At 55.9% G+C, this 20,283-nt stretch overlaps 2 protein-coding genes across 2 annotated transcripts; both read left to right on the forward strand.

The window, feature by feature from the left end:
• Positions 1-548: 548 nt before the first annotated feature.
• LOC309885098 (uncharacterized protein) lies at positions 549-3,353 on the forward strand. Its single transcript, XM_082774687.1, has 4 exons — positions 549-1,172; positions 1,709-1,761; positions 2,141-2,278; positions 2,545-3,353. The coding sequence occupies exons 2-4, from the start codon at positions 1,732-1,734 to the stop codon at positions 2,650-2,652; spliced, it is 276 nt and encodes a 91-aa protein (XP_082630813.1). The 5' UTR covers positions 549-1,172; positions 1,709-1,731; the 3' UTR covers positions 2,653-3,353.
• A 10,469-nt stretch (positions 3,354-13,822) lies between these two features.
• Positions 13,823-18,393, forward strand: LOC309885052 (uncharacterized protein). Its single transcript, XM_082774598.1, has 6 exons — positions 13,823-14,549; positions 15,175-15,304; positions 16,101-16,207; positions 16,744-16,796; positions 17,176-17,313; positions 17,580-18,393. The coding sequence occupies exons 1-6, from the start codon at positions 14,000-14,002 to the stop codon at positions 17,685-17,687; spliced, it is 1,086 nt and encodes a 361-aa protein (XP_082630724.1). The 5' UTR covers positions 13,823-13,999; the 3' UTR covers positions 17,688-18,393.
• The last annotated feature ends 1,890 nt before the right edge of the window (positions 18,394-20,283 follow it).

Here is a 20,283-nt window from a genome sequence, read left to right on the forward strand (position 1 = left end):
TCTGGATGCAGCAGAGGGGACGGGACGCAGGGTGCCCTGGCAGCACGGTGAGGTTCTCTCCAAGCCACTGCAATGCCCGCAGTGTTTCCCCTGCAGAGGTAGGGAGCCTGGCTGAGCCTTTTTCCTCTTCTTGCTGCAGATCCCACTCGGACAGCATCACCCTCCACCTCGGCCACTCCACCCGAGTCCACCTCGGGCACCACGCAGCTACCTCCCCAGCAGGAAGGGACGCAGGGGACAGCCAGCCCCTCTGCCACCCCTGGCAATGGGTGAGTGCCAGCTGCCAGCCCGCACTGCGAGCAGCCTCCACCTCCCTCCCTGAGCTGTCTGCGGGGCTATCTCACTCCTGGCCATTCGGGCTGCCCTTAGGGATTCCTGCTCTTGCCATTAGGAACCAGCTCTCCACCCTACCCGCTGCGCACAGGGAGCAGTCACAGCACCGCGGGCTGCTCGGCCCCCCACAGCCACGTCTGCAGCTTAAACAATTCGCAGGTCCTGGCCATACAAGAAGTGGTTTTTGCTTGCAGCCCTGGCCCCATTTCCTTCCCCAGCTCTGTGGGGCTGTTTGCCCGTGGGAAGCCAAGCACGGGCTGAGCTGGGCCCTGTTCTGCTTTGTAGCCGCACAGTCCCACGGGGCTGCCTGACAGAGCCTGGGGCTAGAGCACGGAGCCTCCTCCCCTCTCTGCTGGCTGTTGGAGGTGATGCAAGAATTGGGAAAGCTGAGGCTTCGTCACCGTGCTCGGGGGTAACTGCTTCCTCTAAACCCGGTGACACACCACAGCGTGCCTCGTTCCCTTACAACAACGCCACCAAAGAGTGGAGCTGAACCAGAGCAAACCAAGAGGCAGCGCTCCTCCAAATGCTCAGGACGCAGCAGAATGAGGCAGAACCCAGTGTCCCACCTGCTTCTGCTGCTTGCAGGCTGAGGACCACCGTGCCTGCTTGCCTTGCTCCCCAGGCGAGCCCCTTGCCCATGGCTGTGACCCTCTGGCTGTGACCCCACGCGCCTGCCCCTGCTGCTGGGTGCAGCCGAGAGGTGCGAGGGCAGAAACTTTTCTCTTGCAGCCTGGACATAGTTCTGGTCATCCTCACTCCCTGCATCGCAGTGGTTCTGGTTTTGCTCGCCGTTGCTGCCGGGGTTTTGGTCGTACTGTCCAGGAAAAGGAAGCAGGGTAAGCGAGGCCCTCGTGCCGCGTGCTGTTGTTTTATCTCTTTTGGTTCTCAGTTCCCCATTCCCTCGCTAACTCACCCAATTCCTGACCTCCACCGAGCGACTTCTCTGCTTTGTGAGCAAGGGAAGTTGTGGGGGGACCTCTCCTTCCTCTGACGGCATCGTCCCATGGGTCGGGTCCCCACGGTGATGGGGAAAGGCAGCTGGTGGGATGGGTGCTGCCCGGCACGGCACCGCGCGCCCTGGCTGCAACGTGCTCGCACCACAAGCTTGGAGCGTGCTTGGCTTTGTAGCCAGGTTTGCGGCAGATTTGGCACAGAGTTTGAGGGCAGGGCCAGCAGGGGCCATCACCAGCTGGTGGCTGGGGCCTGGTTTTGTTTGACGAGCTGCCTCAGGTGCTCACCGGGCAGCAGGCCCCCTTCCTGTTCCGCACTGAGCTTGGCAGCAGCAGTGTGTTTGGTTTGTTTTTGTTTTTGTTTTTGTTTTATGTTTCTGATCCTCTGGCTTTGCCTGTGTCCGACCACATCTGTGTTTCAGCCGTCTCAGGAGCAGCTGTCGAGATGGACAGGATCCGTGGCACGCCGAACGTGGTAAGGCAAACCCTGCTCCTGTCGGGACTGCTTGCTCCGGGCTCTGCTGGAAGGGGGAAAGGTTGCGCCCCGAGCCCAGCCTCAGGCTGCCGGCTTAGTGTGCTTCAGCCGGGCTCACGGCTGCTCCCTGCAGCTGGGAGGGATGCTGAGGGCTCAGCTGGCCGGCAGCAAGAGCTGAGCAGCGATCCTGTGCCACTGCCACAGAGATACCCTGGGAAGGGGAGTTGGGGTCGGGTGGGTGAATTTTCCCTCGGTGCTCCTGCCGCCGTCCCAGCCCCGATGATGGAGAAAGGTGGGGCGGGAGAGGTGTCCACCCCTGCAGCTGGGGAGCTGGAGGGAGCTTGGGAGCACCCCCAGACCTCTCTTGGTGGTGTTTCAGGGAGCAGACGTGCTGCACTACGCAGAATTTGAGCACCCAGACAGTGCAGACGAGAGCCAGCCCTACGGCAACGTGGAGGCTTTGCGCCCCTCGGCAAACGCAGCCACCGACTACACGGAGGTCAAGAGGCCCGGCCAGGTGGGGAACAAGGCAGCAGCAGGGGACACCCGGCCTGGGGCTGTCACCGCTGCGTGGGGGGCTCAGCTGGAGGCTGGGTTGGGGCTGGTTGCAGAGGGACAGGGCTGGTGGGGACACAAATGTCAGCGGATAACGTGGGTGGCCTCGTGCTCTCTGCGCTTGCTCCAAAAGGATGCAAGATGTTCCTGCAAAAGGTGGAGGGTCTTTTGCTTGGGGAAACCTGCAAACGCTGCCTTTTTAATATTTTTTTTCGCTTTCTATCCCAGAATCTGGATAAGAATAACGAGCCCACTTACGCCATGGTGCGCAAATCCCTGCAGGAGGAGCAGCTCTACGCCAACATGCTTCCAGCCCGGCAGCGTGCGGCGCAGTGAGGGCTCAGGACCCGGCACCACCGGCCTGCATGGGACCTTGGGCATGGGACAGGTGTGGGGACACCAGGACAGATGCTGAGTTGGGCAGGAGACGGCTCCCCAAGGCAGCTGCTGCTCCCACAGGCTCTGGAGCTACCTTGGAGCAGCCTCGGAGAGGACAAGGTTGTGCAAGGGGCACGGGGATGAAATCGTCCCCCTGCATCTGGAGCCCTCATGCCTGGTACAGAGTGGTGCCGGGATCAGAAAGCAGCCCAAGTGTTTGGGTTGTCCAGATGGACAAAATTTTCCAGGCAAAGGAGCTGGGAGCTGCAGGTGGGCTGCTTGGCTCCGCGCCCTCGCTGCCGCGCGGTGCCCAGGGGCTGCAGCTGTGTTTGTGCTACAAATTTGCACCACGGTAAGAGGGACATTTTGCACAGTGTCCCCCCAGAAGCAGAGCTGGCACCTTGCTGGTGCCATCCCCAGCAGCGGGGGGACCCCAGCTCCATCAGGGCACGAGCTGCAGCAGCACAGGCTCGCCAACACGCAGCCTTCCTCCTCCCCAGCCCAGCACCGGTGCTGAGCTCCCTCCGAGCTCCTGCCCCTCTCGGGGCTGTCCACCTGCTGGGAAGCAGGCTGGGCTTTGGCACCTCGCTGTGCATCAGCCAGGAGCGCTGGCGGACTCATTTGGGGCAAAATTATCAATGCTGTTAATTTTTATAAAGTGTTGTCTGGGTGTTTTTGTGCTCGTTTTGTTGAAGAAGCCTGGCGCAGCATCGCCGCTCTGCCAGAACCGGGGGAAGTAAGCGAGGCACCACCGCAGTGGTTGCTCCCCTTCGGGCAGCCAGAATTATTCCTGGGGTCAGCCGGGAGCTGTCGGCACCCAGAAATGTCCAGGAGCAGCCCTGATGGGGCTGAGAACATGCAGGGGAAAACAAATCCCCTGCTGCTCCCCGGGTCGTGCCAACAGCCCTGCATTGCCAACGGGAGGATGAAGCAGTTGGATTTTTTGGGTAACTCTGTCCCATAACACTCTGTCTGGGGGTAGCTTCGTGCTTTACCAAAAGAACGAGGCGGCTTTCCTAAATCAGCTCCCTCCCCACGGCGCCAAGGCAGGGATAACCACAGGCTGCGGGGGAGCCGGCGCTGCGGGGCCGAGGAAGCCGCCCACTGAGGCTTTCGTATTTCCCAGCTGGGGAACTCTGCAAGCCTCCTCGGGTGATGCTAAGAGCTGAAAATACCAAGAGTTGTATCTTCTCCAGCCCCAGCAGCGTCGCAGGGCGGCTGCCAGGAGGACAGAAATAACGCCTGGCGGGGACACCGCCGTGATTTCTGCATCCCAGGGGGTGGAAACGGCTGCGAGCGTCCCTGCTCAGCGCCTGGGCGCATCCACCCAACGGTCCCACGCAGGCAGCTTTGCCCAGATTTCCCCCAGGCCATCCCCACATCCGTGCCAGGGCTTGAATTTGGGAGCTGCAGCCCATGCGGGGTCCCCCAAATCCCCTAAAATTCACCCAGGTGCAAAGCAGGGGGGGGACTTTGCCAGGTTGGGGGAGCGATCCTGGCTTGTTTTAGGCAGCCAGCCTCCAAACACCACCCAAACATGACCTCTGGTGGGAGACAACAGCGCGGACAACACCCTCCTTGTACAGGGTCCTGCAGCTCACACGTCTGGCACGAGCCTCGCTCCCCTTGGCACGGCTCAGAGCCCCCGGAGGGTGCCCCCTTCTCTCCTCCTGCACCTGGCAGCGCCCTGGGCAGGGGGAGGCATCCCAGGGGGGCTCACCCTGGCACCAAACAGCTCAAGGGGAAGCCCCCGAGCCCCGCAGGCCATATCAGCAGCCCCCAGAGCCCCCATCCTTACCCAACCTTCCTGTGGCCGCAGCACTGCCCAGGAAACGTGTGCGGGACCGCAGGGCGCTGCTATCGCTGCTGGCACCGCTTCCCCTTCCCTCCGCTCACCCCTGGGCTGTGCACCCCACCTCGGGGAGCTTCTGCCTCCTACCGCCCCTCTGGGCTCTGCTTCATGCTGGGGTTTGGTTGGGTTTGGGTTTTATTTAATTGCACCCTTTATTATTATTATTATTATTTTTAGTTGTGTTTTTGTGTTGTCTACACCTGGTGGCTGTTGGGTGGCTGTTGGGGACACGTGCTCGGGGCTGGGAGCGGGTGAGGCAGGGAGGAAACGGGAGGGTGGCTGCCTGCCACCGCACAGGGAACGCCCGGCCTCGGTCTGCAGCTTCACGGACACTTTGGGTGCTGTGGTGGGGGTGTGCACACCCCCGTGCACACACACACACACACCCACACACACACACACCTCCCAGCACACAGGCAGGCACATGCATGCATACACACACACCCTGGTGCACTCATATGGAAGCACCCATGCACACTCTTACCCCACTGCACACAGGCAGGCATGCACAGCCCAGTGCACACCCTCGTGTATGTTATAAGTTGCCCCCTTAATTAATTTTCAGAGAGCATTGCATTAATAATAGAAAGGAATGTATTGAGTAAGCAACAGCAAGCAAAACAGCGCTGGGCGGCCGGGGAGTCTCGGCTCCGCCAACGGCGCGCACCTCACCCCCGCCAGGGTCCCTTTTTCTATCTTGGTAATTCTGGGATTACGCAGCACATCCTGGTGTATTCTGCGACTGCGCGCACTGTTGCTAGGGGGTCGTCTCTGTCCCTCTGGTGGTCGTGAAGATGAAGGCCGTAGTCTTCCTCGGCGTTGTGGCTCAACTTCTTTCTTTATTTGGTCATGTTGGCCCAGCGTGAGACAGGAAGGCAAGATGTTGATACACTAGTTTAGCAACTTATCAGGAGATGGTTACATGAGCTTTGCAGCAGTGGTTTTTTAACCAAAGAGGCAACTGAGATGCAGAAGGAGAGAAGGGGAGGGGGTTCTCGATTTTGTTACATTAAGCAAAAGAATTCTCATAGTGTCTAGCAAAGCATTATACAGCTCCTTACTTCAGCAGGGAGTTTTCACAACTCCCGTTCCTCAAACAGAACTCCTTGTTTTTATAACACAAAAGACAATGAACAAACATTTATTGTGTATTACAATCCCTCCTTTTTCTTTTAGTTACTCATTTTGTTCATTGAATCTCTGCAATGCCTGGCTACTAAGAACTAATGTTTCCTTGATTCCTTTGTTGGTACTTATTGGCTCGTATTTGGCATGTATGAGCATTAGATGTGCCGCTTCTAAACATCCCTTTACAATCGCAATCAATTTATTAAAAATACATGGTCCAAAAGTTAGTGCTATTATTAATAACAACAAAGGTCCTGCTATTGTTGATAATAAAGTAGTAAGCCAAGGTGAATAATTAAACCAAGATTCGTACCAGCTCTGTCGGGCTTCATTCTCCCGTTTCCTTTTTTCCAACCCTTCCCTGGGTCTTGCCATTGTATCTCTTACCACTCCAGTGTGATCAGCATACACAGCATTCCTCTTTCAGGGCTGCAAACAGCCCGTCCTGTTGAAAAATACCAAATCTAATCCCCTACGATTTTGTAACACTACCTCTGAAAGTGACCTGATAGATTTTCCAGGGCCGAGATGGATTGTTCAATTTGGGTCAGGTCCTCGTCCACAGCAACGCGTAAGGAAGTAAATTCTTGATTTTGTTTAACCAATGAGGCTACCCTGGTCCCCACTCCAGCTCCTCCCAGGATTATTAGGGTGGCCAAAGTTAGAGCCGTGAATGGTTCCCGTCTTTCCAGATGATAACTTGCCACTGTGTGCTGGGTACACAGTGGTGGTATAGAATACCACCATATATATACCACCTCAGGGTGGTATAGAATCCTTGGTATAATTATCACCTGTATACAAAAATCACGAGACGCATTAAAGAGTTTTAGTGATAGACAAGGAGTTACACCCACTCACGAACAAACCCACCTAGCGTTGTTGGCTGGGATTAGCCACTCGGTTGATTGTTTTCCATTCTCCATGGTGTTACATAGGTGACACTTCCCACTAGGAACCGTGCCCACACACCTACCACCTCCAGTGACTTGTGTTAGTGTTACCCTCATGTCTTTTCCCCAACTGCAATGTAGAGGGCTGTTCTTGTTTGTGCGGGTGGGCTCCCCAGGATCCCCAATAGCATCATAATATGAAGGCCTTATACTAAAGCATAATCAACAGTGTTTTGTTACATTTGGGTTTGTTTTGTTTAATAATTGGTAGCTAGCATTCATGACCCCCCCCCCCATATGTTATTCTCAGCTATGTTATCATTCTTGGCTTTAACTGAGCTCATAGGGCTGCTGAGGGTTGCCACTGTAGTATTTTCCGCAGGCTGGATTCCCTGGACACTTTCTGACAATACCTCATTTGGTCCTACTGCCTGAGCCTATCAGCATCCTTCTTTTTATTAGTATGAGTCCTCCCCTATCTGTTCCGTGTTCGTAAAATCTGACATTTTTCCTAGTACCCAGCTAGTATTGTCCAAGTTTGTTATATTTATATATAGAACCTTGCAAATTTCTTCATTTCCGTGGAAGGTTCCTGTATACCCTATACCATGCCCTTGCCACCTGTAACGGGGATCCACTTGTCAGTTACAACCTTGCGGCCCATATCCCACTTGTAAGAATTTATTCCGACCAGCCCCGAGTGTCCAGTCCGTAGCAATGGTTTCACACCCCCAGTATGCACAATAATATGCGTTTGGATAATTACAGTACACCTTTCCTGGGTTAGAACTTGGGCAGAAATAAAATCCTGATCGGTTAAAGCATGGCTGCACTGACGCCAGGTCACATAATGTGATGCGGAAACTGGGAGCACCCGCTGTCATTGTTTGCTGGATGATGAATTGATCCTCCCATCTGATTAAGCTCCATTTAAAAGGCTGGTGGGGATGCGCAGACCCATAGCTGACCAAAACGATGATACTGACTCCCATGTATCGTAGGAGGTTGTCGGAGCCCATCTAAATTGTTGGCCCCTCAGTCCCCCACCGTTTTCACTTCTCTGCCTCGCTTGTCAGTTCGGTTGCAGCAAACTACAAGGTATCGGTTCTTCTTGGCAGCAGCAGTGTTCTTCAGGGGAACCTACTAGGGAGCCTTCGAAACAGGGCCTCCTCCCCTTCCCACGATACACAGATAATACACAATACTTATCGAGTCCGTCTTAGTGTCAGCTTCAAGTCGTCAGGGCCTGGAGCTGCCTCCCATTTACCTTCCCGGACTGGTCCTTTCACACGGCTGGCATGCGTCCATCCTTTCTCTGCAGTTCGAATAGCCGTTTCTGTGGTAAGCAAAACAACAGAGGGGCCTTCCCCATAGTGGTGTTAAAAAAGTCTCTTTCCAAGTCTTAATTAGAATTGAGGGTGATCAAGTGGCAATTCCAAGTCATAGGGCATACCATATAGCATTTCAAAAGGAGAAATTCCTACATCAGTTCTGGGCTGCATCCATATGTTTAACAGTGCAAGGGGTAAGCATTTTACCCAAAAAGCCTTAGTTTCCAGCACAAGTTTTGTTAGTCGTTTCTTAATTTCACCATTCATTCGCTCTACCTTTCCAGAAGAGGAGGGGTGCCAGGGGCTGTGAAAATCCCACTCAGTCTCTAAGTCCTGCTTTAATCCTTGCAGTAAAACTTTACACCCATTCAGTCACGTGGTCAATTAGGACAAACAAGTAACTCAGTAAAGTCTACCTGTATACTTTGGAAAGGTCAAAGCCCTGGCTCCCGTCCCCCTCTAGATAGGTTACAGAAGACCTTTTTATTTACCCTTTGACATATAGTAGTACATCCTCTGCATGTGTGCTTCCCTAAAGTATATATTCCTACACAGACATGCTTTCTTAGAACAACATCACACATTGCTTGCACCTCCCAATGATTCTTCTGATGTAAAACAGTTAATATTTGCCTCATTATCACTTTATTCAGCATTTCTCTCCCATCAGGGAGTATCGATTTTCCTTAAAATGATCCACATATTTATAACATTAATACCTCCTTGGGAGGTTGTAATTACTCCAAAATCTTTTTAGAATTTACCCAAATAGATAGGTGGCCCTGTAAACCCCTGAGGTAAAATTGTCCACCTATATTGTTGCTTCCGCCCCCATTTCAGGGTCTTTCCAGTCAGAGGTGAATATACATGTACGTTTGCTCTCAGGGCCAGAGAGCACTCCATTAATAACGCTGTTATTCCAGTCTAACAATTTACTATTTGAATGCCCAATTTAATCATCAAATCCCTTCCCAACAAGTTAGTCTCTGCCTTGGATACATACAATAATTGCCCCGTGATCATTTTATCCCCTAGTCTCAGCTTGGTATCCCCCAAAAGTGGCACTATTATCCCAGTCCCTTCTACCCCCATCACATTTAGGGTTTCATTAGTTAATTTAATCCCTGATACTTTACAAGTCAGTAATGACTTAGCTGCCCCAGTGTATTGGGTTTGATGGCAAGGTTCGGGGGGTGTGAGGGGTGTGGGGGTGCGAAACTGCAGTGGCAGCCCCCGTGAAAAAAAAAAAAAACAAAACAAAGCAAAACAAAACAAAAACAGAAACCTCCCCGTGGCAGATAAGGGACAATTTCATCTGGCCCTAAAGGGGCCCACTGCTGCCCAGAGCCAAGCCATAGCAACACAGTCCGTGCCTCTGTGAGAGCACATCCACGAAAACAAACAAACAAACAAAGAAACAAACAAAACCCTGCTGCTCAACAGCGGCTAGGAGAGCGAGAAACCCCCCCGCAGACACCAAAGTCAGTGCAGAAGGAGGGGGAGGAGGCGCTCCAGGCGCTGGAGCCGAAGCCCCCCTGCGGCCGCCGGAGAGGCCCCTGGTGGAGCAGGCTGTTCCCCCCTCCCCGATGCTTGGGAAACTGAACAGACACCACAGCAAATATGCAAATATACCAAAACTTCTAGACTGTTACTTAGATAATGCCTACGTCACCTTTCCCTGCTCATTCAACTTCGAATACCTTTACCACTTTCAACAAACCTTTTAACACTTCCTTTATCTTTCTCTAGCCTTTACTTTTCTAATGCCGACATCAAAGGCTCAGTCAGGGGCCAACTTAATTCCATACCTTTTCCCTCCAAGATGCTGAAACAACATCAATATACAACATTTCATCCTGTTTTCCTTCTCTCCACAAAAACATTGACTGTAATATGGTGTTATAATTAGTAGTTCCATTTAGGGGCCACTCCGCTCCACCTTCTAGTTTATAAAGTGGCCACCACTGATTACAATATTTGATAAGAGTTCTTTTACTTTCTGTACCCTCTCAGCCCACTATATCCCTCCAATGTGTTAGTATACATCCTAGGAGGCTTTTCCTCGGGATTTCTTTGCTTTGAACTTTTCCTATTGTAATCTACAGTGGTTGATATTCCACCGTTTTCCTAGAAGCTCTTTACTAGTCAATCCCAATCCCTCCAAAATCCACAATATACAGATACACAAGTAAAAACAGACCACTGTAAATTAACTGCCTGTAGACAATTACACTGGGGACATTTAAACCTGATGAGCCGATAATATGCCTGGGCAAATTTTGTTCCCTTAGACATACACCTCAATGGCAGTTCTTATATTTACATATTAACATATTAACATATGTATAAAAGAACACTTTAACAAAAATGCCCGGGCTTTTATATATACAATATACAATGTACAGTTATTATTCCAGTTAGAATTATTCCTCAGCAGCTGCAAACATTATGCCAGTTGCCATTAAAGATCGCTTACCCTCCTCCTGTCTCTTTCTTAAAATCTCAGGCATCCCCGGAGTTAATGGGGACTGCCACATATTCCTAGTCACTGGGCCCTGAGTGCTAGAATCAGAGTTGCTATCAGAGTCTCCCTGGGGTTGCAGATTAGGAAGCCCGGGAGTCGGAGGGGCTGCAGGTGGGGGTGGTGGAATATAGGGAGGCAGTGGGGCTGGAATCTCTAATTCTCGGTTTATCTTGTGCCTCCCATCCCCTCCTTTTTCTTTTAGAGGATATAAATTGGCTCTAGTTTCCGAGCTGATCCACAAATGTGCATATTCACTTTCTTCCAGACTAAAAGGTTCTTTTGAGTTTACATAAATATTTAGGGCCTGGCAAACCCAATCTTCAAAGGACCCAAATACAGGCCAGTAAAGGTGGTCTCCTCAAATCTGTTTACCACCCCAAACTTCAACACAATAATGTATCATTTTTATTTTATTCCTTCCCCGCCTAAAAGGGGAATCCTGCCAATTTTTGATCATTAATCCCGGGGTAACCTAACATCAGACGTTACCCCACCCATGTGTCGTGGTTCCGCTCAAGTGGGCAGCCGAGCTCCACCACAGCCGCTCTCTCACTCCCCCTCCTCAAAGAGGAATGGGGAGAAAATATGTGAAAAGGGTTCAAGGACTGAGATAAGGACGAGAAAATCACGCAATAATTATTGTAACGGGCAAAACAGATTCGGCATAAGGAGATAGTAAGATTTATTGCCTACAACTAACAAGCGAGAGAAGTGAGAAAACAAAGGAAAAAGCAAAACAAAAGCACCTTCCCCCCATCCACCCTCTTCCACCTCCTCCCCCCAAGCGGCGCAGGGGAACGGGGGAATGGGGGTTATGGTCTGTCTACAGCACTTCTTCTCTGCCGCTCCTTCTCGGTCACTCTCGTCCCCTGTGCTGTGGGGTCCCACCCACGGGATGCAGTCCTTGATGAACTGATCCGGCGTGGGCTTACCACAGGCAGCAGCTCTTCCAGAACTGCTCCAGATATGGGTCCGTACCACGGGGTCCATCCCTCAGGAGAAAACTGCTCCAACCTGGCTCCCCCACGGGCAGCAGCTCCTGCCAGATCACCTGCTCCTGCGTGGGCTCCTCTCCACGGGCTACAGGTCCGGCCTGGAATCTGCTCTGGCAGGGGTCTTCCACAGGCGGCAGCCTCCGTCAGTGCAGGGCCACCTGCTCCACCGTGGTCTCCTCCACGGGCTGCAGCGTGGAACCCTGCTCCACCGTGGTACTCCATGGGCTGCAGGGGGACATCCTGCTTCACCATGGTCCTCACCACAGGCCGCAGGGGACTTCTGCTCCGGCGCCTGGAGCACCTCTCCCCCTCCCTCTACACTGACCTTGGCATGTGCAAGGCTGTTCTCTCACTCCCGGCTGCTGTCTGGTGCAGCGTTTTTTTCGCTGTCTTAAATATGCTCTCACAGAGGCGCAAACAACATCGCTTATTGGCTCAGATCTGGAAAACAATGGGGCCCTTCCCAAACATGGGGCAGCTTCTAGATCTTTCTCACAGAAACCACCCCTATAGCCCCCTGCTACCAAAACCTTGCCACTTAAACCCACTACACCATGGGACTAGAAGGCTTACTCTTCTTCTGTCCCATCTTCCGGAGCGCCTTCACACACACACGCACGAATCGCTTCCCCCGTTTCGTGGCCCAGTCCCTCGCGGGATGTGGGAACCGCACTACCGAGGGGTCCGCACTCGCTTCGTCCGCAATTGGACATCTCACAACGCTACGCTCCAGGATACCCAACCGCAACCGAACGGATCACCGGCCTATACTTACTCACTCCTGAGTCTTCGTTCGGTCTTCGTGCACAAAGATTACTGGGGGTTGCCGGCTTTATTTGCTTGCTGCCGAATTTAGGGTTCGTCGGTGAAGGATTTGAATGAAAGCAGTCCTAGCAAAGGCCGCTGAAATCAGCGGGGCGCCCCCTCCGAAGGTCTTTCAATCAGATTGCCTTCATCCGAGTCACGGCACCAAATTTGTTATAAGTTGCCCCCTTAATTAATTTTCAGAGAGCATTGCATTAATAATAGAAAGGAATTTATTGAGTAAGCAACAGCAAGCAAAACAGCGCTGGGCGGCCGGGGAGTCTCGGCTCCGCCAACGGCGCGCACCTCACCCCCGCCAGGGTCCCTTTTTCTATCTTGGTAATTCTGGGATTACGCAGCACATCCTGGTGTATTCTGCGACTGCGCGCACTGTTGCTAGGGGGTCGTCTCTGTCCCTCTGGTGGTCGTGAAGATGAAGGCCGTAGTCTTCCTCGGCGTTGTGGCTCAACTTCTTTCTTTATTTGGTCATGTTGGCCCAGCGTGAGACAGGAAGGCAAGATGTTGATACACTAGTTTAACAACTTATCAGGAGATGGTTACATGAGCTTTGCAGCAGTGGTTTTTTAACCAAAGAGGCAACTGAGATGCAGAAGGAGAGAAGGGGAGGGGGTTCTCGATTTTGTTACATTAAGCAAAAGAATTTTCATAGTGTCTAGCAAAGCATTATACAGCTCCTTACTTCAGCAGGGAGTTTTCACAACTCCCGTTCCTCAAACAGAACTCCTTGTTTTTATAACACAAAAGACAATGAACAAACATTTATTGTGTATTACAGTGTATACCCTTAAACACACACATGCACTTGCACACACACATGCACTTGCACACACACATGCACAGCCCAGTGTGCACATGCGCACACACTTGCAGCCCCAGTGCACACACCCATGCACACACCCCACTGCACACGCACACACAGTGCACACATGCATGCACGGCCCAGTGTGCACGCATGCATGTGCACATACACATGTCCCCCCAGTGCACATGTGCACACACACCCCTAGTGCCCCCATGCACACGCACGCCCCCATGCACACCCATATGCACACACACACCCATACACACCCATGCACACCAAAACACACACACACGCACACACCCACCCATGCACACACCCACATACACACACACACCCTTATGCACACACACACCCATGCACCCCGATGCACACACACACGCACACGCACACACCCATGCATACACACACTCTTGTGCATGCACACCCATGCACAGACCCACCCACCCCCATGCATGCACACACACCCACACCCACACCCACCCATGCACACAAACTCACACACACACCCATGCACGCATGCACACACATATGCACATCCATGCACACACCCATGCATGCACACACCCATGCACACCCATGCATGTACAAACACATGCACACGCTCATGCACACACCCATGCATGCACACGCTCATGCACACCCCCATACATGCACGCACACCCCCCATGCATGCACACACACACACTGCACACCCATGCACACACTCTGCACACGCACCCCCCCTGCAGCCCCCCATGCTGGCCCTGGTGGCCATGAGCATGACCGTGCTGTGGCTGAGCCTGCGGAGAGACTGAGCACCGGGGCTCGCAGCGCTCAGCCCCCCGCCGCCGCAATAAAGCGCTCGGGCACCGCGTCGAGGCTCCATCCATCCTTCCCTGCGGTCTCCTCGAGGGGAAGAAGCGGGGTGGGAGGGTGGTAAGGAGGGTGTGGGGGGGATTTAGGAGGGGGATTTAAGATGGGGAAGCAGCGGTCGCCGAGCTCCGCCCGGCCGCCAGGTACGGCCCCGGGGGCGGGCTGGGCTCTGCAGCCGCACCGGGAGGCTCCAGGCACAGAGGTCAGGGCGGGCACGGCCATGCCGAGGCTGCTGGGGCTGGGGCTGGGGGTGCTGAGGCTGCTGCTGCTGCTGCTGCTCGCCTGCACGGCTCCGTGCCCCTCGGCAGGCGACAAGGCAGTGAGGGGACCCGGCACTGTGCGTGGGCACCTGGGGGGTTCCCTCTCGGTGTCCTGCTCGTACCGGCACGGCTACGAGGACAACTCAAAGTTCTGGTGCCGCCCGGGAACGGTTAGGACCTGTGGTTCTGACGTCTACATCATCGCCACCTCGGAGAGGACGCCCTGGGTGCAGCAGGGCCGGTTCTCCATCTGGGACAATCGCACCCAGCGGGTGTTCACCGTGACCATAGAGGACCTGGAGGCAGAGGACGCGGGCACCTACTACTGCGGGGTGAAAAAGTCCATATTTCTCCCCCATGACAGTGACGGTGTGGAGGTGATCGTGACCAGAGGTCAGTGCTTGCGGGTCCCCAAGGTCTGACATCAGTATCCCCCCCCGGCCAAGCAGAAGCGCCAGGAGCAGGGGCTGTGGGAGGAGGTGGGTGCCCGTGCACTGCGTGGCTGCGCTGGGACAGGTCCCCAGGGCACCTCGGTGTCTTCCAGGTGTCCCCACGGCCCCTTCGTGGACCCGCAGAGGCAGCCGCCCCATGGCTGCGGTGCATCGCCCTCCTCCCCGTGTCCTGTGGCCCCTTTCTCCCCCCGTGGCCCTCTCTCTGCCTGCGCCCTGCTGTCCTCACTGCCAGCTCTGCGGAGCCCCGGCTCCCAGCCCATTTCCGTGCCGTGTCGGTGCTGGCGGCGCACAGGGTGCCTGGGGCCCCTTCCTGCAGCCTGAACTCTGCTTGGGGGGGTGTGTGCGTGCTGGGGGGACTGGGACTGCTGGGATCCCACTGCAATCTTCCCAGGGGTTGGGTTAGAGCTGCACACCTCGGGCTGAATGCTCTGGATGCAGCAGAGGGGACGGGACGCAGGGTGCCCTGGCAGCACGGTGAGGTTCTCTCCAAGCCACTGTGACACCCGCAGTGTTTCCCCTGCAGAGGTAGGGAGCCTGGCTGAGCCTTTTTCCTCTTCTTGCTGCAGATCCCACTCAGACAGCATCGCCCTCCACCTCGGCCACTGCACCCGAGTCCACCTCGGGCTCCACGCAGCTACCTCCCCAGCAGGAAGGGACGCAGGGGACAGCCAGCCCCTCTGCCACCCCTGGCAATGGGTGAGTGCCAGCTGCCAGCCCGCACTGCAAGCAGCCTCCACCTCCCTCCCTGAGCTGTCTGCGGGGCTATCTCACTCCTGGCCATTCGGGCTGCCCTTAGGGATTCCTGCTCTTGCCTTTAGGAACCAGCTCTCCACCCTACCCGCTGCGCACAGGGAGCAGTCACAGCACCGCGGGCTGCTCGGCCCCCCACAGCCACGTCTGCAGCTTAAACAATTCGCAGGTCCTGGCCATACAAGAAGTGGTTTTTGCTTGCAGCCCTGGCCCCATTTCCTTCCCCAGCTCTGTGGGGCTGTTTGCCCGTGGGAAGCCAAGCACGGGCTGAGCTGGGCCCTGTTCTGCTTTGTAGCCGCACAGTCCCACGGGGCTGCCTGACAGAGCCTGGGGCTAGAGCACGGAGCCTCCTCCCCTCTCTGCTGGCTGTTGGAGGTGATGCAAGAATTGGGAAAGCTGAGGCTTCATCACCGTGCTCGGGGGTAACTGCTTCCTCTAAACCCGGTGACACACCACAGCGTGCCTCGTTCCCTTACAACAACGCCACCAAAGAGTGGAGCTGAACCAGAGCAAACCAAGAGGCAGCGCTCCTCCAAATGCTCAGGACGCAGCAGAATGAGGCAGAACCCAGTGTCCCACCTGCTTCTGCTGCTTGCAGGCTGAGGACCACCGTGCCTGCTTGCCTTGCTCCCCAGGCGAGCCCCTTGCCCATGGCTGTGACCCTCTGGCTGTGACCCCACGCGCCTGCCCCTGCTGCTGGGTGCAGCCGAGAGGTGCGAGGGCAGAAACTTTTCTCTTGCAGCCTGGACATAGTTCTGGTCATCCTCACTCCCTGCATCGCAGTGGTTCTGGTTTTGCTCGCCGTTGCTGCCGGGGTTTTGGTCGTACTGTCCAGGAAAAGGAAGCAGGGTAAGCGAGGCCCTCGTGCCGCGTGCTGTTGTTTTATCTCTTTTGGTTCTCAGTTCCCCATTCCCTCGCTAACTCACCCAATTCCTGACCTCCACCGAGCGACTTCTCTGCTTTGTGAGCAAGGGAAGTTGTGGGGGGACCTCTCCTTCCTCTGACGGCATCGTCCCATGGGTCGGGTCCCCACGGTGATGGGGAAAGGCAGCTGGTGGGATGGGTGCTGCCCGGCACGGCACCGCGCGCCCTGGCTGCAACGTGCTCGCACCACAAGCTTGGAGCGTGCTTGGCTTTGTAGCCAGGTTTGCGGCAGATTTGGCACAGAGTTTGAGGGCAGGGCCAGCAGGGGCCATCACCAGCTGGTGGCTGGGGCCTGGTTTTGTTTGACGAGCTGCCTCAGGTGCTCACCGGGCAGCAGGCCCCCTTCCTGTTCCGCACTGAGCTTGGCAGCAGCAGTGTGTTTGGTTTGTTTTTGTTTTTGTTTTTGTTTTATGTTTCTGATCCTCTGGCTTTGCCTGTGTCCGACCACATCTGTGTTTCAGCCGTCTCAGGAGCAGCTGTCGAGATGGACAGGATCCGTGGCACGCCGAACGTGGTAAGGCAAACCCTGCTCCTGTCGGGACTGCTTGCTCCGGGCTCTGCTGGAAGGGGGAAAGGTTGCGCCCCGAGCCCAGCCTCAGGCTGCCGGCTTAGTGTGCTTCAGCCGGGCTCACGGCTGCTCCCTGCAGCTGGGAGGGATGCTGAGGGCTCAGCTGGCCGGCAGCAAGAGCTGAGCAGCGATCCTGTGCCACTGCCACAGAGATACCCTGGGAAGGGGAGTTGGGGTCGGGTGGGTGAATTTTCCCTCGGTGCTCCTGCCGCCGTCCCAGCCCCGATGATGGAGAAAGGTGGGGCGGGAGAGGTGTCCACCCCTGCAGCTGGGGAGCTGGAGGGAGCTTGGGAGCACCCCCAGACCTCTCTTGGTGGTGTTTCAGGGAGCAGATGTGCTGCACTACGCAGAATTTGAGCACCCAGACAGTGCAGACGAGAGCCAGCCCTACGGCAACGTGGAGGCTTTGCGCCCCTCGGCAAACGCAGCCACCGACTACACGGAGGTCAAGAGGCCCGGCCAGGTGGGGAACAAGGCAGCAGCAGGGGACACCCGGCCTGGGGCTGTCACCGCTGCGTGGGGGGCTCAGCTGGAGGCTGGGTTGGGGCTGGTTGCAGAGGGACAGGGCTGGTGGGGACACAAATGTCAGCGGATAACGTGGGTGGCCTCGTGCTCTCTGCACTTGCTCCAAAAGGATGCAAGATGTTCCTGCAGAAGGTGGAGGGTCTTTTGCTTGGGGAAACCTGCAAACGCTGCCTTTTTAATATTTTTTTTCGCTTTCTATCCCAGAATCTGGATAAGAATAACGAGCCCACTTATGCCGCGTTGCGCAAATCCCTGCAGGAGGAGCAGCTCTACGCCAACATGCTTCCAGCCCGGCAGCGTGCGGCGCAGTGAGGGCTCAGGACCCGGCACCACCGGCCTGCATGGGACCTTGGGCATGGGACCCACATGGGGACACCAGGACGGATGCTGAGTTGGGCAGGAGACGGCTCCCCAAGGCAGCTGCTGCTCCCACAGGCTCTGGAGCTACCTTGGAGCAGCCTCGGAGAGGACAAGGTTGTGCAAGGGGCACGGGGATGAAATCGTCCCCCTGCATCTGGAGCCCTCATGCCTGGTACAGAGTGGTGCCGGGATCAGAAAGCAGCCCAAGTGTTTGGGTTGTCCAGATGGACAAAATTTTCCAGGCAAAGGAGCTGGGAGCTGCAGGTGGGCTGCTTGGCTCCGCGCCCTTGCTGCCGCGCGGTGCCCAGGGGCTGCAGCTGTGTTTGTGCTACAAATTTGCACCACGGTAAGAGGGACATTTTGCACAGTGTCCCCCCAGAAGCAGAGCTGGCACCTTGCTGGTGCCATCCCCAGCAGCGGGGGGACCCCAGCTCCATCAGGGCACGAGCTGCAGCAGCACAGGCTCGCCAACACGCAGCCTTCCTCCTCCCCAGCCCAGCACCGGTGCTGAGCTCCCTCCGAGCTCCTGCCCCTCTCGGGGCTGTCCACCTGCTGGGAAGCAGGCTGGGCTTTGGCACCTCGCTGTGCATCAGCCAGGAGCGCTGGCGGACTCATTTGGGGCAAAATTATCAATGCTGTTAATTTTTATAAAGTGTTGTCTGGGTGTTTTTGTGCTCGTTTTGTTGAAGAAGCCTGGCGCAGCATCGCCGCTCTGCCAGAACCGGGGGAAGTAAGCGAGGCACCGCCGCAGTGGTTGCTCCCCTTCGGGCAGCCAGAATTATTCCTGGGGTCGGCCGGGAGCTGTCAGCACCCAGAAATGTCCAGGAGCAGCCCTGATGGGGCTGGGAGCATGCAGGGGAAAACAAATCCCCTGCTGCTCCCCGGGTCGTGCCAACAGCCCTGCATTGCCAACGGGAGGATGAAGCAGTTGGATTTTTTGGGTAACTCGGTCCCATAACACTCTATCTGGGGGTAGCTTCGTGCTTTACCCAAAGAACGAGGCGGCTTTCCTAAATTAGCTCCCTCCCCACGGCGCCAAGGCAGGGATAACCACAGGCTGCGGGGGAGCCGGCGCTGCGGGGCCGAGGAAGCCGCCCACTGAGGCTTTCGTATTTCCCAGCTGGGGACTCTGCAAGCCTCCTCGGGTGATGCTAAGAGCTGAAAATACCAAGAGTTGTATCTTCTCCAGCCCCAGCAGCGTCGCAGGGCGGCTGCCAGGAGGACAGAAATAACGCCTGGCGGGGACACCGCCGTGATTTCTGCATCCCAGGGGGTGGAAACGGCTGCGAGCGTCCCTGCTCAGCGCCTGGGCGCATCCACCCGACGGTCCCACGCAGGCAGCTTTGCCCAGATTTCCCCCAGGCCATCCCCACATCCGTGCCAGGGCTTGAATTTGGGAGCTGCAGCCCGTGCGGGGTCCCCCAAATCCCCTAAAATTCACCCAGGTGCAAAGCAGGGGGGGGACTTTGCCAGGCTGGGGGAGCGATCCTGGCTTGTTTTAGGCAGCCAGCCTCCAAACACCACCCAAACATGACCTCTGGTGGGAGACAACAGCGCGGACAACACCCTCCTTGTTCAGGATCCTGCAGCTCACACGTCTGGCATGAGCCTCGCTCCCCTTGGCACGGCTCAGAGCCCCCGGAGGGTGCCCCCTTCTCTCCTCCTGCACCTGGCGGCGCCCCGTGCAGGGGGAGGCATCCCAGGGGGGCTCACCCTGGCACCAAACAGCTCAAGGGGAAGTCCCCGAGCCCCGCAGGCCATATCAGCAGCCCCCAGAGCCCCCATCCTTACCCAACCTTCCTGTGGCCGCAGCACTGCCCAGGAAACGTGTGCGGGACCGCAGGGCGCTGCTATCGCTGCTGGCACCGCTTCCCCTTCCCTCCGCTCACCCCTGGGCTGTGCACCCCACCTCGGGGAGCTTCTGCCTCCTACCGCCCCTCTGGGCTCTGCTTCATGCTGGGGTTTGGGTTTTATTTAATTGCACACTTTATTATTATTATTATTATTTTTAGTTGTGTTTTTGTGTTGTCTACACCTGGTGGCTGTTGGGGACACGTGCTCGGGGCTGGGAGCGGGTGAGGCAGGGAGGAAACGGGAGGGTGGCTGCCTGCCACCGCACAGGGAACGCCCGGCCTCGGTCTGCAGCTTCACCAACACTTTGGGTGCTGTGATGGGGGTGTGCACACCCCCATGCACACACACCCCCCCACACACACCCCAGCACACAGGCAGGCACAGGCATGCATACACACACACCCTGGTGCACTCATATGGAAGCACCCATGGACACCCATGCATGCACACACACACACACGCACAACCCCATGCATGCACACACATGCACACATCCATGCACACACCCAAGCACACACCCATGCACACCCCCATGCGTGCACACACACACGCGCACCCCCATGCATGCACACACACATGCACACACCCATTCAGGCACACACGCATGCACACACACATGCATGCATGCACACACACGCTCACACCCACTCACCCATGCACACACACACCCATACCCATGCACACAAACTCACAC

The sequence above is a fragment of the Aythya marila genome (assembly GCF_965140915.1).
Source record: "Aythya marila genome assembly, chromosome: 18".
In the NCBI taxonomy this organism is placed as follows: Eukaryota; Metazoa; Chordata; class Aves; order Anseriformes; family Anatidae; genus Aythya; species Aythya marila.

What these genes read in the sequence shown, in the direction of transcription:
- LOC309885098 (XM_082774687.1), top strand. Translation starts at nt 1,732, where the DNA reads ATGGACAGGATCCGTGGCACGCCGAACGTG. An exon ending in TCCGTGGCACGCCGAACGTG is followed by an intron (nt 1,762 to 2,140) that starts GTAAGGCAAACC and finishes GTGGTGTTTCAG; the next exon opens with GGAGCAGACGTGCTGCACTA. An exon ending in AGGTCAAGAGGCCCGGCCAG is followed by an intron (nt 2,279 to 2,544) that starts GTGGGGAACAAG and finishes TTTCTATCCCAG; the next exon opens with AATCTGGATAAGAATAACGA.
- LOC309885052 (XM_082774598.1), top strand. Translation starts at nt 14,000, where the DNA reads ATGGGGAAGCAGCGGTCGCCGAGCTCCGCCCGGCCGCCAGGTACGGCC. An exon ending in GTCCAGGAAAAGGAAGCAGG is followed by an intron (nt 16,208 to 16,743) that starts GTAAGCGAGGCC and finishes TCTGTGTTTCAG; the next exon opens with CCGTCTCAGGAGCAGCTGTC. An exon ending in TCCGTGGCACGCCGAACGTG is followed by an intron (nt 16,797 to 17,175) that starts GTAAGGCAAACC and finishes GTGGTGTTTCAG; the next exon opens with GGAGCAGATGTGCTGCACTA.